Below are 27,985 nucleotides of genomic sequence, written 5' to 3'. Positions count from 1 at the left end.
ACATTGCATGCAACAGCAAGGCAAGCGACGCTTGCTAATTAATGAATGGAGTGCTATTTAAATTCATGTGACTTCTGACCCCTCACCACGGCAGTGTGGTTTGTCACATGGCTGAGGTGCCTGGCCTCAGAAGCCTCTTACTACATAAGCAAGCCTTACTGCTACCCATCTTCAGTTGTTGCCAATTTCCATTTGCGTCTTCATTTAATGATTACAAATTGAGGACTAGCAGTCATACACAAGCACGGAGGACGAGGGAGGGTATCGTAACTCTGCCAAGTGTGGTTGCCATCTCTGTGGTCACAATGAACTTCTTACGGGTTCTGTATCAGGAACTAGAGTCTGAAAGTGGAGGCCACTAGCCTAAGGACGTGTGTGGAGACACAAGCACAAAAACCTCGGTGCTTTTAGTCTGCATTGTCTGATGTCAGGGAAATGCTGCCTGCCAGCTTGCCTGCCTGCCTGCCTGCAGGTTCACTCTTGAAACACAGTATGCTTCCTGCCGTAGGTGGAATGGGGTGAATGGAAAGGGGGCTTGTTATCAGAACCTCAAGTATGACAGAAGCTCCTTCAGACGAATGTTTCTGTCAGAGACACCATGGCATGTTTCTCCAGAGGAGCAAATGCTCCCTCAAGGTCCTAGTTAGCCATCTATCACCTCATTTAGTTGGGTATGAAAGACGAAGGCTCACTCTCTTTTCCCTGGGCTCATTCCAGAGGGAAGAAAGAAACCTTGTCAATACAGAATCTGATGAAACACACGCTTGCCTGGATGCACATGGACCCTTGCATTACCACATGGAAATCCTATCAACACAGCAGCACTGATATCAGAGTGCAAACTTCCCTGTGGGGACCAGCTCCTCCCTGGGTACCAACACTATTCTAGGCATCTTCTTTTCCTGATGCACACCTGGATGGCTGTGAGTTAGTTAGAGAGAGGGAAAAGCCACCGACAGTCTTATCTTTCCTCTCCACATACTAGAAAGGGACTACGGCTACATGGTACGAGTTTATACAGCAAGAATATGTGGGGCTAATATTCCTTCTTAAACCTTTACAAGAGATACACAGTGGTATCTGCTTTAACTCACAAAGCTCAGCAGATACCGAGTGGGCACTGCAAAGTTCTGTAAGACCAACTTGCACCCTGAGAGGCTTTTCTTTCCGCTGCTTCTCAGTTTCACATATAAAGCGATCCAAAGAAGGAATGATGGGCAAAATGGGCTTCAGAAGTAAAGGCATTCAGCTTTCATTTTTAGTGACATATAAAATCCCCAAATATGGAAACTTCAGCCACAAAAATGTAAGGCAGTAATATGGTTTGAATCTGACAACGGCCTCCCAAAGATAATGCCATAAAGGCTTAGTACCCAGCAATGTTCAGAGGAACGGTGTCTGGGGGGCATCTGGATAAAGAAGCTCATCACTGATGAATTCACTGACAGCTATAGACAGCGGGTTACTGAGAGGTGGTGGGAACTGTAGTATGTGGGGCTTAGCTGGAGGATGCAGGCCAGTGGGGGTAGGCTCCTGAAGATGCATTTTGTCTCTGGCCCTTTACACATTTGCATTGTCCCTGTTTCTGTCTCCTTGCCTCCACTTTCCCGGCTTCCATGAGGTACTTTGTTATATGCTCCTGGCCATGATTTTCTCCTTCACCAGAGGCCAAGTGGCTATGAGCCAAAATAAACCTTCCGTTCTCCAGGCGCATCTTCTCAGGTGTTTGTCATAGCAAGGAAAACCTGGTTTATAGAGGGGGCATCCTGTTTGTTTGCAACATTTGAGAAGAGGGACCCACAACTGAGAAAATGCCTCCATAGGCTTGGCCTGTAGGCAAGCCTGTGGGACATTTTCTTTATTAGTGACTGATGTAGGAGGGCCCAGCCTGTTGTAGAGGCGCCATCCCTGGGCAGGTAGCCCTGGATGGATGGGAAAGCAGGCTGAGCAAGCCAGGAAGCAACACTCTTCCAAGGCTTCTGCTTCAGTTCCTGCTTCCAGGTTCCTGCCTTGAGTTCCTGCCCTGATTTCCCACAGTGTTGGACTACAAGCTATAAGATGAAATAATCTCTTTCTTCCCTAAGATGATTTTGGTTGTACTGTTTTATCATGGCAACAGAAACTTCACTAAGACAGGAGGCAAGACATTACCTTCTTAATGTTCTACCTTTGAAGGTACAAATTACCATCCCTAAATACTGCCTCTCCTTGCTCAACTTACCAACACTGAGGTTTTCAACAGCTCTGGGTCTTTGTTTTTCTATAGAGCTTCCTAGCACTGATAGGCTTTTTTTGTTTATCTACCTTGTAATAATTTAATACTCAGGTCCAGATGGAAACCCAAGTGGACAGAGGCAAGACTTGGTCTACCTTCACACCTGCAAACACCAAATTCAACCACCACCTGGGTTCCTCTTAATCTTATCCTGCTTGGCTTTTTTTTTCTTTCTTTCTTTCTTTTTTTTCTTTTTTTTTTTTTTTTGTTTTTCGAGACAGGGTTTCTCTGCAGCTTTTTTAGAGCCTGTCCTGGACCTAGCTCTTGTAGACCAGGCTGGCCTCGAACTCACAGAGATCCGCCTGCCTCTGCCTCCCGAGTGCTGGGATTAAAGGCATGCGCCACCACCGCCCGGCTGCTTGGCTTTTTCTTAATGATCACCAGCCACTTCCAAGTGAGCTTTGGGGCGGAAGACTCACTCTGGCCTTTCTGACACTCCCAGTGGTAGCTCATACATAGTTGCTTCTATTTGCTTAATTATTTTGTTTGAAATAAAAAACAAAACCAATATAAGCAGCTGTGAAACTCAAACCCAAACTAATTACTACAACCTCAATTATAAGCTATAACTGACCCAAGGTTAGTTCCCAACTGTGTGTCCCTCTGCCCCAGGGAAACTATCTCTTGCCTTTTATCTTGCTGTACCTCTTCTGAATGTGCTAAAACATCCAGTTATATACTTTGGTTGTATTTTTAAAGTCTATAGAGTGCAACAAGCTCTATGAAACTAATGCAGGATTGATATCAAATTGTCAGGGTCCACACATTGTGCACTCTGCAGAAACTTGGCTAAACTGCTGACCAATCTTTCATTGTGTAAACATCCATTTAAGGGCAATTATCTTTCCCCCCTCATTCTCAAGGCGCTCTAAGTACACAAGATTCCATTTGCAACTTCACACACACACACACACACACACACACACACACACACATGCACACTCTCTTCCCTTACACACATGCAAACACACACACACAGTTTCCTCCTCTCATGCACACACAAACACACTCTCAGGTGCGCACACATGCATGTGGAAAATGCTATTTCTAAAGCTTACAAACCCATTTAATATACATCTCTAAAAGCTGTAGTCCACTCTCTCCCTGCAGACCGAGCAGCTTCCAGGTGTCAAGGTGAAATAAAGGGTTCTTTCTAGCCCCGTGGTTCTCAGACTTCCTAATGTTGTGACCCTGTAATACAGTTCCTCATGGTGTGGTGACTCCCAACCATAACATTATTTTTGTTCCTACTTCATTTATGAATCATAATGTAATTATCTGTGTTTTCCGATGGTCTTAGATGATCCCTGTCAAAGGGTCATGTGACCCCAAAGGGGTTGCAACCTACAGGTTCAGAACTATTATTCCAGCAGGATTGCGCAGTATCCACCCAGGCAGTTACCCCCTAAGACTCAGATCTAGGGGAAGCTATTTAAAAGAATAGCCCATTTTCAGAGTGCTTGCATGGAAAGGTGATGGGTTGTGTTATCAGGTGTTCTGTGGTCTCCAAAGGCAGACGAAGTTACGGCAGTGACGAGCATCAGAGAGGCTGTGGGGAGGGCCTGGTGACCAGCAGCAGGGGCCTAAGTGGGAGACAATCAGCTGCACCATTTCTCTGACACAGTCAACCTTAAGTGGATTTATTATTTATTTTTAATTTAAAAATGTATTTAACTTTATTTTATGTGCATTGGTGTGGAGGTGTCAGACAACCTGGTACTGGAGTTACGGACAGTTATTAACTGCTGTGTTAATGCTGGGAATTGAACCCGGCTCCTCTGAAGAGCAGCTAGTACCCTTAACTGCCGAGCCATCTCTCCAGACCCTTAAGTGGATTTATAAGTGATCATTTTCTTTGAAGTGAGCATCAAAACTCTTAGTCCTTTCCCTATCTGCTGACGAGTCCTAACTGCCACCACATGGGCCTATGCTCTAGCAAACCAGAGACACTGGGCTTGAACAAAGTGATTGTATTGGTAAGGGTTCTCTAAAGAACAGAACTTGTAGAATGAATATCTATCTATCTATCTATCTATCTATCTATCTATCTATCTATCTATCTATCTATGTATCTATCTATCTGGGATTTGTTAGAATGGCTTATAGGCTGTGGTCCAGCTAATCCAACAATGGCTGCCTATGAATGGAAAAGTCCAAGAACCCAGTAGTTGCTCAGTCCACAGGCTGGATGTCTCAGTTGGTCTTCAGTATACACTGGAATCCAAAAGAGCAGACTCTAAGGCAGTGGAGGAACAGACTTGCTAGCGGGGGTGAGAACAAGCAGGCAGGGAGCAAATGCTTCCTTCTTCCATGTCTTTTATATAAGCTTCCAGCAGAAGGGGTGCCCCAGATTAGAGGTGGGTATTTCCAGCTCAAGGATCCAGATTAGAAGTGGGTCTTACCATTTTAAATGATTTAACACACCTGGCAGGTGTGTTCAGTCATTTGGGTTTTAGTTAATTTTAGATATAGTCAAGTTGATAACCAAGAATAGCCATCACAGGGATCATGAAGCAGGTTGTTTTAAACTCAGTTTTCCAGGAAGGCCTAGCAATGACACACTTCTTCTGTTGTGGTCTTGATGTAACATCAGAACGTGATGAATATATTAAACATGCATGCATCCTTGGGAATTTACTTGGTCTTAAGCGGAGTACTACAGTAAAGACTAACAGCCTCTCTTAAGAAATGTAACGGTAGTCTCATGGTCACAAAGTGAATTTTATCACCAAATAGAATAATGGTCACAAATGGAATAGGCCCTAGAACAATCTAGAAAATGAGTCAATATTTATTTTTTTTAATGTACTGTTTTATTTACTTTTTCCTTTAAGACAGCTTCTTGCTTTGTAGTCTTGGTTTGCCTGGAACTCACTAAGTCAATCGGCCAGGAATGCATGGTAATCCTCCTGCCTTTGTGTCCAAGTGTTAGGATTGTACCCATGCACCACCATGCCCAAGACATTAGCTATTTTAGTAAGATGATGAATGAGTGTTCATCTGTTGGAAGCCAGCAAAGCATCTTCAAGTACCCAGGCCACTGAGAAGATGTACTAGGTACAGCATATTTCTCAAGTTAAAGATCTCTTCAAATTATGCATTATAAGCAACAATCAGATTAGGAGAGAGAGCTTCTGGGTCCACCTGTGTCTCACCCAGTCAGGTGCACCATTTCGACTTAATGTTTTCTTATTTCTTGGCTTATCTTTGTTATTTTGCCATATACTTATACACGTAATACTGCTCTTTTATATCTTTGAATTTAAAGGAACATCCTGCTACTAACTGCTGTGAGAATGCCCCTCCCTGATGTGTGGAACCTTCTTCACTTATTTTCCCCGACTGCCACATAGCGTTCCCTTCAGAAGAACACACCACAGCACTGTTTGCCCATTATATTACCATAGACACTTGGTTTTACTTCTAAAAGCTTATCTAAACTGCTGTTAATGGAGATGTCAAAATGTCTCCCAGCAGAAATGTGTTTCTCAAGGGCATATGCCTGTGCCCGAAGGTGCTGGAGGGTAAAGTCTGCCCAGTTTCAACTTTACTAGATGGGAAACTGCACCCCCTGCCACTCCCTTCCAGTTGCACTGCTGTGAACCCACAAGTAGGGGCTAACGGGGATCTGGTGTTCATCAGCTTGCCAAATTCTGTCACGTCAGACTTAGACATTTTCGAGAAGCTGATGGAATGAAATAACACCAAACAGACCAGCAGCTCAGGCTTCCTCCTCAGTCAGAGGGCTCTTTATGTGTTAGCCCTTTCTCTGGGTTTTGCAGTTTTATCTGTAGAATTATTTCCTGTATTCTGGAAAATCTATATTGTCATTTGTACGTCATCCTCTGTCTTGCGACCTCAACTGTCTTACAGTATATTCTAATGACAATACGTTCACAATTTTAATGCAACCACCAATCAGTAAATTCCCATAAGATTTATATTATTTTATATCTTAATCAGGATCTCTCCATCTGAGATAGCCATAAAGCTAATCCTCTTATTTATTTATTTTACTAAATGGCCTGAAACTGTCAGCTTTGATATGCACTGAGGATGTTCTGAGAGTATGTTTTGTTTACTATCTCAATTACTAAAGCTCTATAATAAACCTTGATTACCTGGTAGGCAGAAATGGGGCTTTAAGGACAATACAAGGAAAAGAGAAGGCAGAACTTACTTTGCTCTGGGTTGATGGACCAATCCAGGGACTTCTTTATTAGTTTTAAGCCTCGCATTCGAGCTGGCACTTTTTTCCTGAAACGCAAGCACACATGTACGAGATGAGAACCCGTGGTTATGCAATAAGCGGGCATTTTCATCAGAAACTCTTTGATCTGCTGGAGCCCCTCTACCGAGGCTGGGTACGCCACAAAGACAAGGGTCCTTGCAAAGATGTTACATAAGGCAGGAAGAACCTGCCAGACACTGGAACAGGAAGTATTGTAATGAAAAGAGTTGGCTTTGTAACAGGTACCACTGGGCTTAGAAAACAGCATGCAGCTAGCGTTTAATTACCGATTTTCAGTGGTGAGAGAATCTACAAAAGGTTCCAGTATCAGACAGAGGGAAACGGGACAATCGCAGGCACCGCCTACCTGTGCAGGGGAACTGGCTGCAGTATGGATGCTAAGACACAGTGTGAAAAGGCCCTAGCTGGGACAGGGACATGACGACAAATGACTAACAATTTCACTTCACAGTAAATTTTGGGACCAGATTCTAGTGGATTAGTAGAAGTCTTTGGCTTTCAGCTTGGCAAGATTTTGTATTTCCAGCACAGCAGCCACAGGGCAAAGAATAAGCAGGCATTAAAGTGCTGGTGTGTCAGTAAGTGCACTACCACCCCGCGCTTGTAGAGACATACACAAAGTGCTTTCTGCGTAGCTTGCAAAAAATACCCTTGAAATGGAAGGAAAGCACATTCTAAGTCTCGTTACCAGGAGGCTGTTCATCCTTAAAGAACTTGAACTGTGACCAGAGTTGAAGAGACCACTATTTAAGAGCTGGACTACCTTCCCAGCTCCGCTACATGCCGAGTGGCCTGAGGACATGAAACAGACAGGTCCCAAACAGACTCTTTTGTGTCCCTGCTTCTCTGAAGAGAGCGAATCCCCTTTGAGTCAGAGAAATGCCAGCAACTTTTCTATACTCTGGCTGGTTGTTATTTACCATCAAACATGAGTGGGTCTGCATAATATCAGCACTCTAAAAATATGGTAATTTCATGTTCTAGGAAAAGAAAACAATTACCATTCTCCTACAGGCCACCTTGCCTTCTTTATACTAAAGTAATGCATTCATAAGCATTTAAGAAGTATAAACTAAGGCTGGTGAGGTGGTTCAGCGAGTGCTCATTACACAAGCCTGATGCTTGAGTTCCACCCCCAGAGCCCATGGTGCAAGGAGAGAACGAACTTCAAAAGCTCGCTCCACCAGCATGCTGTGTTGGCCAAGCTCCCCCAGTGATAAACAAACTAAATTTAAAAGGCATGGACTATATTCTGGTTACTTTGCTGGGGCAGACAGGGAACAACAGATAGTTATTGGAGCTTTCACCAAGCAGGTGGGAGAATTAGCTAAGTACCTCACTGGCTCTAGTAGCCCAAACCCAAAGTCCATTGTTTCTATTGGGGTTGTGCTGCCTGACAAAGGCCTCGCGCATCACGCAGGGTCTTCTGCACAGAGCAGCAGAGTACACAAACAGAGCCAGCAAACGACTGGTCTTTCTGTCCATCTCAGAGAAGAAAAGAGATTGACGGAAGCCTTCCAGCAGGGTCGAGCACACAGGTTTCTTCCAGGTTGAACACTTTCTCCTTGAAGCTCTATGTGTTCTTAAACACTGAGAGTGGGCGGGTATGATCTGCCACTCCCCTCTGGTCACATAACCTCCCAAATCCCTAGAGCTCAAGTGGTACACCATAATTTTCAACACCATGGAGGCAGGGGACTGAAATATCACATAACTGTAACCTACTTATATTCTTATTAAACTACTCAACATAATTATATTACCTCTCCAAATCTCCCTTAAAAGCCTATTATACATACTTGCTAAGAACAACCCTGAAATGGCAGAGGCTCAAGGGCAAAACTTTGTACTATGTACTTACGTCTTTATTTTATAAATTTTAATTCATCAAGACCAATAATAACTGAAGACCTTTATTTTCACATATATTGATTAATTTAGTGTTCATAAATATTTGCATACATTAACTCATCTTCAAACCTACAACATCTCTGAATTAGGTAACATTTTATTACCGTTTTTTTTCTTTCTTGAGACAGTGTTGAAGTCTCAAGCTTTATTCTTCAGTTTTACAGTGTACACCATCATGCCTAGTCACTTAATTCCCATTTTACAGATGAGCACACTGGGGCATAGGGCGATGAAGAACCTAACTGAGGTTATATAAGTAATGAGTGGTGATACTGGGCTTTGAACTGGGTAGCCTGACTCCAGAGTTCACGGTATTAGTTACTGGCCACAGCTCTCAAATGTTTAGAACCAACACTTCTAGCCATAGTCTTCAAGATATGACACATCATTCACATTGTTTAAAAAAAAAAACGCATTTGCTGAAATCTCCACCCACATCACCAGAAATCTCTTGACCGCTGTTGTCAAGTTCATCGTGGAGGATACAAAGCTTTCCAACATTACAGGTTTTGGTTAAGGTTTGAATTTTAACACTGGCAAAACTGAAAACAAACCCCTTGTCAATGACAAACTCCTATCAATAACTTTCCTTGAAGCAAAAATCTTTCTTCATTCATTTTTGAGGAAATGATTTACCAAATTCCCAGGTTTGCGCATCCAGGATCTTTAAAGGAGCTATGCTATCCCACTGAAAGAAAGAACCACATACTCGGCTAACGTCTCCATCAATGCACAAGGGCTTTTCTTCCTGGAGACACTGCCCTTGGGAAGGCAAAGGGAATGCTTCATCCACATCTCCTATTGCATTGCGAGGCTGCGAGAAAGATATGCCTCTGAGCACGAGAGGTAATGAATGTAATTTACAGTGCTTCACTGAGGGCCTTCTTAAGCGAAAATGGAAATGAGTTTTCTACTGAGTCCTGATGGGGTGGCCGATACACGCTGACTGCTGTATCACTGCTTTCTGTCGCTAAGATGAAATACTGGAAGCCTGGCGATTTGTTACAAAGAAAAGGGACTTATTTAGCTCAGTTTGGAGAAAAAAAGTCCAAGATCTGGCAGTTTAATCAAGTTCCTCCCAGGGAGGGCACCCTTCTTAGGAAACTCAAGGCTGTGCGGTCCACCCTTTGGCCACAGTTCCTGTCTCTCACACAGAAAGAAAACTTACTGCACTGACCGTGGCGCATACAGTCAACATCAACAGTCTCATGGGGTAAATTCATATTCCATGAAACTTCCCCAGCATAAGTGTCATTGAGAATACAGATTACCACAGCCTAGTTTTAACACCTCCATTATCCCCCACAAAGGCGCCTTAAAACCATTTGCAGTTAGTCAGATCGTAGATCCCGACAATCATAGATCCGTTGTCTCTACAAACCTGCATTTTCCAGATTCATATAAACGGAATCGCAAAATGCGTAGCTTTTTCTTTGGCATTTTTCACTTAGTGTATTTGTTGGATTTGTTCACGTGCAGTATATATCAGAACTTCGTTTTTAAATTTTATCATTCCAGTGTATGAATATACTATATTTTGCTCACCTGGCCAGCACTTAATGGGCAATTCAGATTCTTTTCAGGTTGTGGCTATTATGAAGAATGAGGCCATCACCATTCATATGTGAGCTTTTTGTACAAATATGTCAGTTTCTCTTGGGGAGAGTCCTGGTAGTACAACTGTTGGGCTGTGCAGTGAGTTTAGTTTTCCGACTGAAAATGTTATCATGTTATTTTATAAGTGGTTGCATGATCTTACATTCCCATTCACAATGCATGATGGGTCCAGGTTCCCCACATTCCACCACCACCACTTGGCCATTTTTCAATTACTGTTACTCCAGGGGCTATGCAGTGGCATCTCACTGGGGACTTTATTCTTAGAATTTGACTTTTAAGGATTCGTTCTTATTTTTTTCTTACGTATCCCCTGGGATACTTTGTGCCTTGCTATAGATATGCAGAATACTGATATATTTACTGCTTGCCCACGTTTACCAAAGAAAGCCCGTTTTATTTGTTTATAAACATAATGAACTTATACTTCAGGACTTGTTTGTTGGAGGTGATGAGGGATGTGGAGTGATTTGCCTTTTTTTTTAAAGAGCGGATGGGACAGGAAACAAAAAAGGACTGGAAGAGGTTGATGTGGTGGAGACCCATGGTCACGGTCGGATGGGTCACGGACAGGCACCTGCTCTAGGAGTGAAGTTGGGAGGAGGAGGAAGAAACACCAGGATGCTGCTTCCCTTAAAGATGGGACTGTTTCAATGCTACTTCAGTAGGATGTAAGTATCCTACCCAAACAAGCTGGGGATGATGAGGCCGAGCAGAAGTCACAGATCTTCCTCTCTCTACACCGGCATCTGAACCCTTTGGGCTAAAACACGAACTCCCAGCCCTCTCAGGACACCCTGAATAGAGCTTCACAGCTCCAGGAAGCTGTAACTGAAAAGGAAGCCTTTAGCGATTCTTTACAGATCTGAGCACATCATTTCGGAGGGAAGACGCCTCCATATTGTGAATGTCCCCATTTGCCCTTCACAGAGCAATTTCCGGGGTTCTCTACAGACAGCAACTCAGTGTCCCAGACAACCCCATAGAGGCCGGCCAGGGCAGACGCCCCTTAACTCTAATGCCCAGTGGTCCCATTGGCTGGAAGAAGATCCCATTTTCCAAAAATGTCTGTGAACTACTGTCAGGTAGCGATGAGCTTATTCCAGTAACTCAGTTTTCCTTTGCATGGAATCATTTCTTTCTTTAGGAACGGCACACGCTTGTCATGTCAGAGTAAATGTATCACCCCTTCTCATTTGCTGCAGACTGCCAAAGTAACTGTATTAACACTGCCAAGAGCTCCCCCACCGGCTCCGCAACTCCCCAGAGGAAAGATCCTAGATGCTCACAGAGGAGCACCTGCTCAGGATGCCGACAAAAGTCACCCTGCTCTGGACAGGGATGCATGAGGAGGGGACATCTTTTCTCCATCACCTCTTTGTCTCACCTATCTGCCTGGGCTGACGGCAGGGGCTGTGAGGGTCTTTTCCAGATAGGCTTAAAGCACCCAGTGTTCTTTCCTGCCCAGCAGCAGGGAGTTCTCTCTTTGAAATTCCCAGGTTCAGAGTGAGGTCTAAGTACAGCTGCTGGGACTGCCACATGTGCTGCAGGGAGAAAAGACACCCGATGAGAAGGCTCAAAGGGTTCGCCCCACCTCTGTCTGTCTCTCTGTCTCTGTCTTTCTCCCTCCATATCTGAACCACTTCATTTTACCTCATTTCCATTCATGGAAACTAGGGGGGGAAAGCTACTTTGTCAAATCCTATAATGAAGAAATTTTAGGGCACACATGCATATTTGAAAAATATGTTCAGATACAAAATAGTAATTTCACCTCAGAGGGATGTATTTCATAGAATGTAAACTCTTTGAAAACCATCTCTGATATCCAATCTTTAATTTCTCCCATAATATTAAGATGCAAAAGGATGTCATTGCTTTGAAATAGCTTGTCTTCTGCATAATCGGGATTAGTTGAACCACATTTACCTCCCCAGTGCATGCTTACATACGGGAATGTCCACTCCACCAGCTGCAGCTATTAACTCGGCCAGCCAGCATCAGAGCAACAACGTGAAGCCCAACATCCCTTACAGTTATTTAGGTATAGGGATTTCTAAACTTATTAGTATTTTGTTAAAGTCATTTACTGGTAACGAGGTTGAAATGGGAAGTCTCACTTTTTAAGGATTCTTTGCCCTTCAATGAAAAGACTGTCCTGCATCCCATTTTACAGCAAAGTGATGCAAAAGGGGCAAGTCAACTTTAGAGCAACTAATGCCTTTCATGCAGTTGCTTTGTAAAGCAGACTAGAAACATTTAAAATAATCCTGTAGCTAAACAGTCGCAGGAAACAGCTCGGAACAGATTTAATTGTCTATCAACAAATTTAGAACAAAGTCATTAAGTCACTATGTCGGTAATTAAAAGATACAAGCTACAGTGTTACCAAATCCTGCTGACAATTATAAGTTAAGGACACTTATAGAGACGATGCTTCTCCAGGTTCTTCAAGGCATACACACACAGGGAGCCACCTGCTTTGGAATATAGTCAATGTTCGCCCATGATGCTTTTATTAGCTAGGGAAAGGTAGCTTGCGCTGTGTAACAAGCAGCCTCTAGCATCAGGAGCTCAACGGAATGAAAGTTTACTGCGAGTACATGCGACTTATCTGGTGCTGGGTGCAGAGGTCAGATCACATCAATCTAACTTTCAAACTCACCTCATATTTACTTGGTCATATGTTACAGAATATATAAAGTCAAAAGCACAGACAACATGAGTCAGCCAGGGCAATACAGTGAGACCTTGTCTTAAAAAATGTGTGTGTGTGAGAGAGAGAGAGACAGAGACAGAGAGACAGAGAGAGAGACAGAGAGAGAGAGACAGAGAGAGAGAGAGAGAGAGAGAGAGAGAGAGAGAGAGAGAGAGAACGCGATTTTACTAGAACACATTTGTCAGGAGAACTGCATTAGTTCTAGATAGCCCTAGTAACTACCACACTTGTGATTTTTCTAAATGCACACACTTTCGATCACAGTACTACCTAACATTAATGACGGAATTCTCCCTTTCTGAATAGTTAGTTGGATGCATAACAAATACCATTATTTATATTAAACATTGAATTTTTGTAGAAAAAACCCACATCATTGAAAATTTAAACTGCATCAAAATGCCAGGCACTTTGGGAGGTGACCACAGCAGCTAAATGACACTACACACACACTGGTCACAAGACCTGTACTTCATGCATTCCAGAAAAACGCATGGAAAGCACACAGGATCACACACCACAGCTTCTCCATTGCTTCTTTTCCTTCCCAACCATCAAACAGAACCAAACACATAGGAGCAGGAATCCCACTCACTCTGATCTTGGTCAGGAAGACCAATGGTCTCAGGGATTCGACTCTGCTCATCTGTCATCCCTGTTTGCAGCTGGCGTAGGGTGGAAAGAAACAGGAACTGAACACCTGCCCTATTCCTCCAGGGTCGGAAGAGAAATGAAAGAATGTGGATTTTATTCTAGACATGGCGGAGAGCCCTGCAGAGTTTTCAGCAGGGAAGTCACATGACTAGATGAGTTCTAGAAGCATCACAGCAGAGCGTGAGAAGCAGAGGCAGGCTGCAGCAATCCTGTGGTCTTCTGTGGACAGTACTGGGTAAGCCTGAGAGGAGGGAGGGCACTGGACTGGGCAGTGAGAGGACATTCCCGTTCTCCAGGGCAATCCAGTGGGTGGTGTGATAAAGAGACGGGAGGGGAAGGAGCACAGCCAGGAGATGCTGAGAGGCCAGTTTGCTTGGGAATGCTCCCCATCAAACACAAGTGCCAGAAAGGCCATCTGACTTCCTTCGAGCCAGTAAGGAATGTATTGGATTACCTAAGGGAACTGGATCCAGTCTCATCCAGGTAGTAAAGTATGTCTATCCATCTGTCTTTGCTATCATCTTGGTTTAATTTATTTCATAACCCTGCCAGCTCCAGATCCAATCTTCCCTACTCTGTAGGTCCATAAGGCAAGAATCTTTCTATCTGGTCCCAGTTACAAGCATAGGAGGAAACACTGCAATCAGCCTGAGAAGGACCCAGTTGGCCACTTCTGTGGCAGTTGATGTCACAGCAGGACAGGGCCTTTGTTGGGAAAAGAGGATGCAATGGCCACCACCACATTTGTTATTCATCTGCCTATGGGCTCTTTGTCTTCCAAGTACTTTCTATCAGGACACACATGTGTATGCTTATGTAAAAACATAAACTATGAAAATGATAATGGATGCAACACAGACCATACAGTGAGCATATGTGCTCACGTTTAAGAGATTTAAGTTTTGGGCTGGTAAACAAAGATTTCTCTTTTCCACTTCCCTTTCTTGCAGCCACTCTTAAATTCGTTTTAACAGCGACAGATAGGAATGTGAACATGTATGAGGCGCCATGTTCTAGTACTTCCGCAAAGAGATTTAGCCACTTTCCAATTTAGTTCCCACTTGGCACATTTTTCCCCATGAGAAGCCTAAGCAAACGAAAAGTCCCTGTTTTAACGGCACCCTCCCTCTCTGGCTTTCCAGCTCATATAAATGTCAGGTCTGCTGTGCTGTAATGGCTTTACAGAGCGGATGGAGTTTGTCACTAGATTCCTATACAGTCCTGTACTCAGTAATCGAATCTGGCATTGTTCCATTATGTAAGTACTCCAAGGCTTTAGGTAGAGACTGGCCGTGGCTACAGTCTGGGCTGAAAAGGTTTCTTCATGATTCAAAGTCATAGTGCTTAAGCCATAAAGAGCGAGCACGACTCTTTCCCCTTCCTTCCTTTAGAGAAGCAGCAGCCAGGAACAGGAGCACTGATCTGGGTATGCCTAAAAGGTGTGCTCAGCCTTGAGTGTCTTCACTAGTCGCTCAGCCTTCTAGCAAGGCTCCCACATTGCCTTTATCTACAATCACTCCTAAATTTGGTGTACATGCCCTTAAGTCTTAAGTGGGGGCATTTACAGGGGGTGGAGAGAGAGTGACGGGTCTGTGAAGCACAGCATGGTGGCGTGTCAAGGAGGAGAAGTCTACCGTGTCTGCTGCTCTCATGTTCCACCTGAAGGTCGGTGTTGGGAGATTGTTCCATTAGGGCTGCATCCCTGGGAAAATGAGCTGAGGCTGACTGAGTCGGCCCCTGTGGAAAGGCTCTGGGACATCTGGTCACACTCTTTGTTGTTCTGTGTGCCCTCTAGGTCTGGCTGAGGGAGGCCGGATGAGCAGGGCAGTTTGCTAATAGGGCAGCTGAACGGGGTTAGACAGCTAAGGAGATTCAGGGGCTACAAACATGACAGACTTCGACGGTGGCTTACTGTCCTTTGCTGTAACGGCACCTCTGTATCATTGTTAAGCTGCCTGCTCCCATCATGCACCTGACTCATGACATATTTAGAAACCTTGCATAAGAATTACCCTATTTTGGGAAATCCTGGCCATTCCCTGGACTGCCTAAAACTCACTAATATTCTCCTCCATTAGAGTTTGACCATGAACAAGCCATCCACAATCCCACCCATGCTCCCGATGACATCCTTCTCTGTACCAAACCACATTTTTCTCAAGTGTGTACTATTTCTATCCTCTGCTCAGGTGACACTGTAGATCCAAGTTTCTGTCAAACCCGGTCCCTCAGCCATCCCAAAGAAATATACATGCTTATATTAATTATAAACTGTTTGGTCTATTAGCTCAGGTTTATTATTAGCTAGCTCTTACAACTTAAATTAATCCACAATTTTTGTCTATGTTTAGCCACAGGGCTTGGTACCTTGTCTCTGTGAGGCATTCTCATCTTGCTTCCTCTGCATCTAGCTGGCGATTCACTCTCTTCCCAGAATTCTCTTTGTCTGGTTGCCCTGCCTATACTTCCTTCCTGGCTACTGGACAATCAGCATTTTATTAAACCAATACAAGTGACAAATCTTTACTGTGTACAAGAGCGTTATCCCACAGTATGACACCTTTTCCTTTCTTCTTTTGTTACTGCACAGATGCATTTGTGCTAGAAGCCCAAGGTTGGGCTGGGAGGGTTCTTTAATCATTTTCTACCTTATTTATTAAGGCAGGGTCTCTCACTTGAGCCAGAACTTACCAATACGGTGAGTCTGGCTAGCCAGCTTGTTCCAGGGAGCCCTGGTCTCTACCTCAAAGGGCTGGGATTGTAAGTGGGCCACCACAAATGTCCCAAATTTTGGCTCTCATGGGTGCATCACAAGCACTTGGCCTACCAAGCTGTCTCCGTGCCACCCTTATCTTAATCTTAAAAAACAAACAACATACTTTGATTTAAAACATTTATAACTTGATAAATCCTAATTTTGCTTCATACGGCCTCATTTTAAACTTCTCCAGCGTCAGTCAAGACCACAGCTGTTCCCAGAGAAGCCCGCGAGGGACAGACTCATCAGGCTGCCCCTCCTACTGCCAACTACACTAGAGAAAAATCAGTTTTCAGAGTCATCTTGCTGATTCCTTCATTCCTTATCTATAGAACCCAGCAAGAGTTTCCTCCTACTTGAGTAAAAAAAGCAAAAACAAAACAAAATTAAAGTGCAGACTTATGAGCTTCAATCAACTATGTGGCCCTGAAGATAAGCTTGCTTGTTTTTCCAGGGCATGTCTTGGCAAGCCTAAGTATGACATCCTTTGGTGTGACTGCAACCTCTAGATTTCAATATAGCTTATTAATTCAGATGTGCCTGCATGTGTTTACAGTCCCATGATAAGGACAACCCATCTTAACTAGAAATAGTATTTTCCATACTCAATTTTATGAAATACTTTAAACTTTTCTGGTGCCTCTGACATTGACGTTTTCATCACTTAGTATCATGAACACTTTCAATTCATCTTGTTTTCAGACATATTATCCTCCCCTTATGCATGTGAAATAAGAAACACTCTGACCTTTTAATAGTAAGCCACCAGCGTGGAGGTTTGCCAGCCACTCACTGTCCTAGCCTTTCAAAGTAATTGATAAAAAGCTGCTTATGCCAAGTGTGGGGGCTCATGCCCATAATCTTACCACTAGGAACAGGGAGGCAGGAGTTTCAGAAGTTCAAGGCCATTCTTAACTCTGTTTCAACTTCCAGGACAGCCTGTGTTCCATGAGACCTTACATCGGTCCCAAGAACCCCTGGGAAGGCTCTTTATGAAGACATATCCAAAGTCATTACTAAATTAGAGTTTGTTTTCCTTTAGGAAAAACAAAACAAAACAACAAAAAAACGTGGCTTGCTGGAAAAGCTTTACGAACGTCCAAAGAAGCCACAGACTCGCAGGTCTTTTAAGCTGTATCTCCCCACAAACTCTGCATTCAAAATCAACGAGTGCATCTTCCTCTGAGACTCAAAGACAGGGTGGCATCCATTTTCTCCAAACCAACATAATCACAACGCGAAAGGAACTTACCATAAAAATGATGGCCGAAAGGATATATTTAATAAAATCTAAGGTTTCCTGATGAAATTTAATTGACATGTTGGACCTTATGCCACTTTGCAAAATCTCACGTCAGTTATATGCTGACAGGAAAAGTTCATAAACGGCGGATGTTTGTTGTCCAACAGTCGCTTGTCAAAGAGAACACGCATGCTGGGGTCTTCACGCCTCCTGCTCACCTCCCCTCTCCTGCTCTCTCTTTCATTTCATACTACAAAAGATAAACTCCCAGATAGTTCTTCATTTGCTTTTGGCATGACAGCACACACATTTAACTGATGTTTCCATGAAAATTCAAGAACAGAAAGGCAGAGACATTGATTCTGGTTACGGAGGGTTTCTTACAATTATAGGCAGTAATAAGAATAAAAATAAGAGCTAGCGTTGATGTCAGCTTTCCCTTGTTAGATGCCACATTAGCCCGTGGGCTGTAATTGATTTAGATACAGATAAACTCCAACCACAGGCCCCAGTGGTATTAGCTCAGTAAATGTCAGCTGTTATTCCTACTGCTATTATTGTTTACTTAATACGTACCAGTTCATTCTGACAACAACCACAGAAGGTGAGAATAAGAGGAGGCCATTAAAGAAATGGAGAGTCTAAGATAATTGTCATTTGGGGTGAAAGAGTGGCCCCAAATGGACGCTCTTTCAATATAACTTTCCATTATTTGAAAACCCAATTCTGCATAAATTAAAGAAGACGTGGGAAAGAGGAGTCCCCTTATTTTCAAAGCTGTCTTTTTATGCCCTAATACCTAAAGATGAGCCAAGGCCTGGATGGAAGGCACATTTGTAACAACGCAGTCCTGAACACTTGTGCTGTCCCCATGTCACTGCTTAGAATCCGGAACTGTCCTTCCAGGCTAAAGTAAGTCAAGGTCCATAATATACAGGGATCAATGAACCCTGAATCACTCACAAGGAATGGGGACCAGGGTTCATTGTAAGGGCATGCCCTCTTCAAGGATAATCAATTAAAACATTTCAAAAGCTTAACTTATGACAACCAAATATTACACATAAATCATCTATTCTGGGTATATTGTAGCTAGTTCCTAACTATTTAAGGGTTCTGTGAGCCAACCACAGTACATAAATGGACTGACATCATCAACGCCTGCCTCCTCCTTCTAAGCTGGTTCTTCGGTTCTTGTTTTGACAGGCATTATTTCATCTGTAAGACTTATCTGCTCTAGTCACCTAGGCTGCTGTTCTGTAGTCACCAGGGTGGAGTGACTTTAAATAATTAGGTGGTAATGTCTCTCTCCAGTATCTAGTATGTGGTCTAGAGAAAATGAATGACGTGGCAATGGGAACTGTCTACCCTTACCCAAATGAGGACCCACTATGCTGCTCCAGAGTCACCCAATGGTTCCATAACCCCCAGGGACTGTGAGCAGTTACTGTAAAAGCTAGACACAGTAGTCTAGTCAAACGACCCAGGCTACGAAGAAAGGTAAGGAAGACACCAAGATGAAGATGTCACCCTCCTTGGCAGAACCCCTACCTCCGTTACTGTCTTGGTTATTGTCTTGGTGGACAGCCATCATTCTAAGTTTATACATCTGTCTCAGGGCCTGGGTTAAACGCCTACATCTAATAAAATGCAAGTCCTGTAAAGCTAGCGATAGTATCTGTGCTCTTTAGGTACAGATGTGCTAGACTTCTGTTGCTACGACAGAAACAAGGGGGAAAGAACTTAAAGAGGAAAGATCTGTTTTGGTCTATAGTTCCAGAACCTTTAGAACAAGGTCAGCTGAATTCATGCTTTAGGCCCAAAGTGAGACAGAACATCCTGGCAACTGGAATTTACGACAGAGGAAGCGGCTTATCTCACAGGAGCCAGAAAGAAAACAGGCAGGAAGAGGCCAGGGACAAGGGACCTTTCAAAGACACACTCTGACTGACTACTTCCACCAGGTGTAGTTCCCATCATCCTACTATGTTCCATTAGTAACACAAAATTAGAATCCATATGTAGATAAATCTACTGATTGGCTCAGGGTCCTGATGATCCAGTTGCCTCTCAATGACTGGATCCACTGATTGGCTCAGGGTCCTGATGATCCAGTTGCCTCTCAATGACTGGATCTACTGATTGGCTCAGGGTCCTGATGATCCAGTTGCCTCTCAATGAGTGGATCCACTGACTGGCTCAGGGTCCTGATGATCCAGTTGCCTCTCAAGGACTGGATCCATCAGTTTTAGGAGCCAGGCTTTCAAAACATGAGCCTCTGGGAGACAGTTCATGTTCAAACCACAATAAGAGACAGCAGTGGTAGTCACTCAGTAAGTGTTGGCTGAATGAATACATGAACATTTGTCTTTCTTATTTGTTACACTGTTTAGTGACAATAATTCCACTAAAAAAAAAAACTGGACAGAGAAAAGGCTAGAGCATCTTAAGAATGAACCACAGAAGTGAGACACAAGGGTTGGTATCTTTATAGTAGCCTAAACTAAAGCTGTGACCAAGGAGGGCTGGGGGAAAAGAAAAGCCAGCAAGAAATAGCATTTACCAAAACTCATGGCATCATTACTTTTAAGCTGGGTTATAAAAAGTTCACGGTAGTTTTTCTCCTTAAAAACATGTTTTAAGTTATTTCAGGGATGGGAAAAGAGCTTAATTTCACTCCTGTAAAGTATGTTCACCATAAATTGTTGGATCATAGTGACAACAAATGTCAGCTGTTACTCACTCATTCATATTAACAGTCATTTGTGTAAGAGCTAGAAAACTCACAGCATCCAGGAGACGTAGAACAGTGGTGGTCAGAGGCTGGGAAGAATGGGGAATGAGTGATTCGTGGGAACAGAGCTGGTGCCTTGCAAGACGAAAAAAGTCCTGGAGAGGATGCTATGCTGGCTGAGCAGCAAGGCTGATATGATGTACTAGTGTACTCTATACCTAAACACTGTCAAATGATGAGGCTCCACCCCTTCCTGAGGGGCCACTGGTTGCTGGAAAGGGCGTGTTGTTTTCTTCAGTGGGGTCGTCACTGATAAGTATCCCATGCTTAGTAAATAACCCTCTGTAAATGCTCTCGGAAGTAAGCCTAAACTTGGCAGAATGGATGCATGCGCGCGCACACACACACGAGAGTAGGAGAGAGATGAGAGGGTACTAGGAATTAAAAACTAAAATTCATTATATGTATGTATATATATATATATAATTATGCAATTGTTAAAGAATTAAAAATTTCAAAATGATAAATCTCATGTTATATATATATTATCCTATATAATTTTAAAATATGGAATTTCAAAAAACACCAGTTTAAAATTCTTTATCAAATCTAGTAAATGTGCTATTTTTGTATATTTCAAAGCCAGCACTGAACAGAAAACATACCACATACATAGATCTATTAAAGCGTTTAGTCGTGTGCTTACACAGTGTAATCTCAAAGGATCACTTCTGTACCACATAATCCACTGAACAATAGCAGCAAGCCTGGCTGTTCTGGAAAAACTATACATGCCATAAAGGCAGATATACAAGGCACCGGCCAGTGCAATCTCACACCTTTGAGAACTTTGGACTTTGAGAACTCAGAGCAGCTAAAGTTGAGAGCCAAAACATGAGAGAAAAATGGATGGCACCAGGTCTGTGTATGACTCCAAAACCCAACCTCTTTAGAGGGATCAATGCCATGCCATTTTCTAGAGAGCAGCAAGAGGAACCGACAGCAGCTGAAGGTGGCAGCATAGCTCCAAGCTTCTCTGGTGAGGAATCAGGACTGAAAGGAAGTCCATAGAGAAAGGAGCCTTGAAAGCCAGGGACAGGAGATCCGCTCTGGGACAGAGCTGCTGTCTGACAGTAAGGCCCAGCCTTTGGTTGGACACTGTGGGAATGGGTGTCTGGATACACTAAAGGACTTGCTGAATTCTGGCTCTTTGTCTGCCTGGTACACGGAAGAGGCATGTGAGGAGGCTCATCTCATCTCGTCTCATCTACGGGGAGAACTATGCCTTCTTGTTGACTTTCCAGGCATCAAATGGGAGGCGACAACCAAAGGTCTTGGCACTATGAATGCAGACTTCCCCACTAAAAGCTGTGATTTTAGCTTACTATCCTTCCCTTAGAGCACCTGACTACAGAAAGTGAGCATCGTGACCTGGGATCTGGTGTGTCTGTGTGTGGTGGTGGGTATGGATGGGCTTTGGGGCAGGGGTGTGCGCGGAGGCCAGAGGTTGTATTCCTCATATGCTCTCAAGCTTAGCTTTTTTAAAAAATATTTATTTATTTATTTATTTATTTATTTATTTATTTATTTATTATGTATACAATATTCTGTCTGTGTGTATGCCTGAAGGCCAGAAGAGGGCACCAGACCTCTTTACAGATGGTTGTGAGCCACCACATGGTTGCTGGGAATTGAACTCAGGACCTTTGGAAGAGCAGGCAATGCTCTTAACCACTGAGCCATCTCTCTAGCCCCCTCAAGCTTAGTTTTTGAGACAGGGTCTCTCACTGAGCCTGGAGCTCCGGGGATTGTCAGGATCTTCTTGTCTCCTCTCCCTCCCCCAGAGCTGGGATTACAGGGGCAGACCTGCCTTTCCGTGAATGCTGGGGATCTGAACTCAGGTCATCATGTTTGCGTGTCAAATGCTGCCCTCACAGAGCCAGTTCCCCATCTCCAAATGGTTTTTAAAAATGGAATCCCAATCAACCCTATTGGTTTTAGTTCATCTTCTCTTTGGTACCTAGAGAGGCCAGGTGCTAGCAATTCCTAGGCCTTCATCATCTGTAGGGTTTAACTGGATTTCCTAGGTTTGCTGAGTCAGTTTCTACCTCTGCTTTTGGTTTACAGAACATTGACATTGCTGTCTCCTAATCTTGGAGTCTCAAAGAATTAATATTGTTGTTATTCTGAAAAAGCCCAACAGCTGTGTTCTGCTTGTTCTCCCCATTCCTACTGTTGTCTAGACACTTTGCATGAGTTTCCTATGTGTACAACTGTACCCAGCAGTTGTTATTACTCCACTTAGACATGAGGAAACCGAGTTCCAAAAAGTTGCCCAAAGAATTTCAGGTTAGAAATCAAAGCCTTAGCTGCTGCTGCTGTTCACATCCAAGCACTCCTTGTGGAGTGAGTAACAATGATGGAGGGCTGACACTGAGTGTTTCATCAGTGACCAGTAGCTTTCAGTCGCTCAGCAATTACATTGGTGTTGTGACCCATTTCATGGAGGAACATAGCCTGTTGCACAGTAGTATAGAGCTTCCCCAAGATCACAACACTCAGAGATGGCGGCTTCAAAGACGGTACCCATTCTCCAAAGACAGTTATATATGAAGCTTTCCCTAGACAACTTTAGGAATCTTTCCCAACCCCGTCACTTCTCTTCCCTGAATGAATGACCAAGGTTAAAGAAAATCTTCTTAATCCAGTCAACTAAGACAGGAGCAAGGGACAGAGGTTGCCCAGAGTGACAGTAATATTATTTCGAAAATATTTTAACATGAAGTAATTTTGCTAGGTTATACAATCCCCTCTGATAGCTATCTCTGACATGCAGACTGAGAACAATGTCCAGAATTGCCTGTTTAATTAGACATGGAAAAACAACACATGCTTTAAGAGAAAAAGGCAGCCAGGATTTGCTTCCGGGTGTGCTTGTCTAAGACTACTTACTTATGCTAGGGGGAACTGCTCAATAGTTTTAGAAGTTTTCTTCATTTGCTTCTTTGAGCTGTGTTAGAATAACAAGAATGTGTAGGCTTTTTTTTTCTTTGTATAATTAAAATTTGCTTAGCTCCAGTCTGGTAAGTGTTAATTAACATGACATTTTTCTACAGGAGACATTTAAAAATAGTTTCATTCATTCTATTTACAGTGACTTCTTACTCATGCCGAAGCACCAATCACCACTTCTGCCTTTCCCCATGCACGTCCAAGAACTTAATGAAAAGATAACGCCGTGTAGGCGGTGAACCAATGGCACTAAGAGTCGAGTCTTAAAGTAGGTAACAGAACATATGACATAAAAGTTGAAAAAAAATCAAATCAGTGGCACCAAAATATCAGCAGCCAGGAAATTTGGTCCTGGCCTCCTGCACAGTCATTACTAAGTCATGATGAAGGGACAGATTGACTAAGGAAGAGTGGGATGGACAGTGGTGCATATGTCGAGTCTCTAGCAGGCTCTCCAAACTGCTGTTGCTAACAAGGTAAAAACAAGGTGGGGTAATACCTGCAATCTGTGCCTTCATTTTTCATGTCTCTTGTGCTTTGGGGCACCTGCTTACCTCTGTAAAAATATGTGATAATCACTCAAGGAGTAGCTAGCTAAAAACTGGAAATGCCTAACCTTCTGTGTCCTTCTGTAGGACCCGAGACCCCAGGATCAGAGTAAGCCTGGAGTCTTACCATCAACTTTCAGGGTCCTTTTCTAGGTTCCCAAAGATGCCAACAATTTCGAGTTGTCCTAAATCTGCAGTTACCCAGAATGCCAGGAGCAACACAGCATGGAAAGACAGCCCTCCCCTGTAGATAAGGGCAACCACCCTACTATGTGGAGGATGTCTCTGTCCTGAGAGCCACCCCGTCCCCTCTTCGGACCACTTCATAGAACTAGAACGGAAACAAATCTTGACATACTGGTTAATCATGGCGACCTCTTGACCTCCTGTCTACATTCTTCCTGTTGAAACCTAAAGCTCATGCCAGTATCCTGAAGATGAGTTTAGACACATTTGTGCCCTTTATCTGTTCCTCTTCCCCAGATGCACTGATTAAATCCCCAATCTGTTTCATATTATCTTAGTGGCTATCGAACTGTCTGAGTCTGTTCTAAAGCTGGTTTGCCTAAAATCTTTGGTTACAAATGACATAAATTTAATTCCATGGGCTCATCCTTAACTGGAAAACATCCTGCACACACCAGAGGCTGAACAATGAGTGTGATTATCCTGAAGACTAGTTAGGAGTTAAGCACACATACAAACTCATATCTATCCCTGAAGATTCACTGGTGGTATAAGAAATTATTTGTTATAGAACTCAAAAGTTCCACATGAGATAATTATAGTAGCACATGCCTAGCATAAATTTTATTAGCAAAGATAATTGATTTCATAGTTATACTTTTTAAGCACTTCCTCAAAAGTAAATGAGGACGATCACTCCTGTGTACTGAAAGGCACTGTGTAGATAAATGATAGTATACTAAGGTATTGTCAGGTCCAAAGGAAACTCCATTTCCCCACATTCCCAAAAGCAGAAGAGACAAATGATTATTGGTGGTTCCTATTAGCATATCAAAGCCCATGCTGGCCTCCAGGCTCCCTCAGTATCACAAGGTCCTGTTGCACATTTTAAAGTCCAGGCTAGCATCCTAGCTCTTCTCACCTCCTCCCCTACCCTAAACTTCCCAAGCTCATAGGCTATCATTCTCCTTATGACCCTGCCATCTCCATATGCTCGTTCTCTTTGTCTTTCTCTGTCTCTCCCTTCCCCTCCACTCACTCTCCCATGCTCTCCTCTCCTTCTCTCCATGCCCCTCCCCCTCTTGCTTATCTCCTGGTCAGGTCCAGTCAGCTGGCCATGCACAGTCTACTAATTTCTCTCTCTGCTCTGGGTTCTTCCAGATCCCTCTGGCTGCTCTCTCTCTCTCTCTCTCTCTCTCTCTCTCTCTCTCTCTCTCTCTCTCTCTCTCTCTCATGTCTACAACAACAGCAACTACAACAACACAATCTTTCCCTTTAATTATACCTTGGAGTGGTCACATCATCAGTCTGTACAGGTATCACTATCATACCTTAGTGGAAGTGATGTCTTTCCGTGCATTATTGATTTTATGTAGCTGGTAGAGCAGTGCTAGGTAAAAGGATCCCAGTGACTATGTGTTGATGGATTCCCTGTCCGGACAGAATCAGATACATCTGCGTTGGCAGAGACATGCCTTTGTAGCACAGGAGAGTTATTATCACGTCACTCTGATTAAGAAGGAAGCGACAGCGAAACATTCCCTCCTTTACTTTCTATTCATGAAGTCCAAGATAATCTCTGCTGAGTTCTGATAGTTTTTGGAACACGGAGGCACAGTGGGCTTTCTCCCTATGCTCCAGGACTCCTGGAGTTACTTCCTCAGGATACACAACACATAGCTCTATTTTGATGGGTCTTCTTTAAAAAGGGGGATGTTGAAAGGGTTTTGGTGAGTAAAAGCTGCTCTTAGATGACGAAAGGAAGAAGGAAGGACGGACAGACGGACGGACGAACAGACCGTAGGGGAAAATCTCCCCCAAAAGGGTTATATTTCAAGAAATTCTAAAAAATATAGCTATTCACCAGACAAAATTAGACTTTTCAGAACCTGAAGTGACTTTTAAGGAAGTTGCTTAGAAAATTTAGGAGAGAAATAACTGGATGGGGATTGGGAAGAAGGTATGTGGTAAGATTATGTCTGTGACCAAGTCATAACAGTTGATCCTTAAAACGCCAAGTCTTACCTCTATACTGCCACTGGGAGTATTTACCATCCAGGTTACAACCTGCTAGAGGCCAGGTGTCCTCTCATTCTCCATTCTGAGGCCAGGAAATTGGGGATGGGATATTGCTCATGACCATGTTTCTGAGCTGAGCACAGGGACAGGTATTAGCACTTTGTAGGTTAAGGAAACCTGGTGCCCCACAGTTTATTCTATTTTATAACTAGCTGTAATTACTGTTTTTTGTGGTGTGTATGTGTGTATGCATATTTATAGGCATAAATATTAGTGCATGTGTGTCATGGCTCATGTGTGTGGGTCACAGAACAACTTTGGGTGTTGGTCCTTGTCTTCCACCTTGTCTGACAAAGGAGCTCTGCTGTTTTCCACAGCTAGCTGACTTGTAAACTTCCGGGGATTCTCCTGTCCCCACCTCCTACCTCCCCAAGAGAGTAATGTGATTCTAGACTCCTTTTACATGTTCAGCTTTTACATGGGACCTAGGGATTTGAACTCAGGATCTCATGCTTGCACGCAGGCACTTTTACCCACTGAACCATTTCCTTAGCCCCATGATTTATTCTGAACCTGGAAGATGCCTTTGTCAAAGTGACCTCCAGCACCATCAGAGATTTCTATAGAGGCTGGAAGTGTACCTCTACCTACCAGGAATCCTCACAGAGAGCACTGGACATATGAGTTCTCAAAAATGTTTGCTTAGCAGAAGAAAAAAAAAAGGTGTTTTCAAAAGGCCCCTAAGTACATTAGAGGTCGACATTTACACACAGACAACTGGAGAGCACTAATTCAAAAAATTCCCATCTAGTCTTTAATATGGGCAATGTAGTCAGCAGCTCCTCAACCCATGATCAAAGGATCACTCAAGGTGAAGAGAAGGATTCGTTTCGTGGTGGCTCTGTGCCAGCTACAGGCTGCCTGGCCAGGCACTGGTGTCTTCTGGAGGTGGTGAGCTAGAGACTGCACTGGTTGCATGGGGTAGGGGGTGGTGGAAGGGGTTGGGGGTGGAGGTTCTGGAGAGTGGGAACTTTCTGTTAAGTATCTGGGGTCACAGGCTACAAGGAAGCAGCTTCCCTTTCCTTAATCCTGACCCCCATCCTCTCTCTACCTTTTTCATCTGCAGGATTCTTTCAGCTCACTGGCTTTTCAGGAATGGGAAGGGAAGTCATATACAAATGAAAAACTGAAAAATGCATGGATTTCTTTGATATGATTTTGATGGGCCATTTTTCCCCTTGCTTCCTTCCTCCCTCCCTTCCTCCCTCCCTCTCTTCCTCCCTCCCTCCCTCCCTCCCTCCCTCCCTCCCTCCCTCCCTCTCTCCCTCCTTTCCTCCTTCCTTCCTGGCTCAATGGACCCAGAATGTATGCTATCAAGTTTATACAAACCATTTTATTTACCCTAGAGCATTAGTGTAAAACATTGGCTCTCTAGGCTTACACAAAGCTTACAGAGTCTTTTCTTTGTTTCTTAGAAATCCCAAATCTGAAATAACTTTCAAATTCATGTACTAATGATGTCACATGTTGATAGCAAGGCCATGCTCAATGTCAAAGCAAAGCGAGTAGACCCTTCTTTAGTCTTTGGGACTGAACCAATCACAATGGTCCCTAATGACTAATTACAACTGTCCCCTGCCTACCTGCTTCATAACAGGCATCTTCTGCGAGTTCTTGCTAGCCCACATGACCTGGCGTTTTACCCACTACCTTTCCCAGCAAGGGCTCACTGTGGGTGGAATCCTCACCCACATTTTTAACTCAATCTTGGACAAGAGTAAGTAGCCTACCTCACTGTCACGTTCTCAGCATAAGCATCGCACAGAACAGACTCTTCCTGAGTAGGCCCAACTCGGCACCAGCCTCCTGTGCTCTGCAATTCCACGCACAGGGTCTGCAATACTTACAGTCACCCAGAGTATGGCGCTTAATAGAGTCCAAAGGGTTTGGCATGCCATGTATTAACTAATTTAGCACTTGTAACTTGTCTATGAGAAAGTAATGGTATATTACTGCCGACACTATTTAGGAGGAAGACACGGAGCCTAACTTCACAC

At 43.6% G+C, this 27,985-nt stretch overlaps 1 protein-coding gene across 2 annotated transcripts in view; it reads right to left on the bottom strand.

Annotated features, from left to right (window-relative positions):
* Window positions 1-27,985, bottom strand: part of C12H1orf21 (chromosome 12 C1orf21 homolog) — a 200,688-nt gene that overhangs the window by 24,783 nt on the left and 147,920 nt on the right. For both annotated transcript variants that reach the window (XM_038349176.1, XM_038349175.1), the window contains one exon: window positions 6,456-6,532. In XM_038349176.1, the coding sequence (XP_038205104.1) occupies window positions 6,456-6,532 (77 nt within the window). The remainder of the gene's footprint in view (window positions 1-6,455; window positions 6,533-27,985) is intronic.

This window comes from Arvicola amphibius, chromosome 12 (genome assembly GCF_903992535.2).
Source record: "Arvicola amphibius chromosome 12, mArvAmp1.2, whole genome shotgun sequence".
Lineage (NCBI taxonomy): Eukaryota > Metazoa > Chordata > Mammalia > Rodentia > Cricetidae > Arvicola > Arvicola amphibius.
The sequence above is the reverse complement of the archived record's forward strand: the minus strand, read 5'-3'. Positions and strand labels throughout refer to the sequence as shown.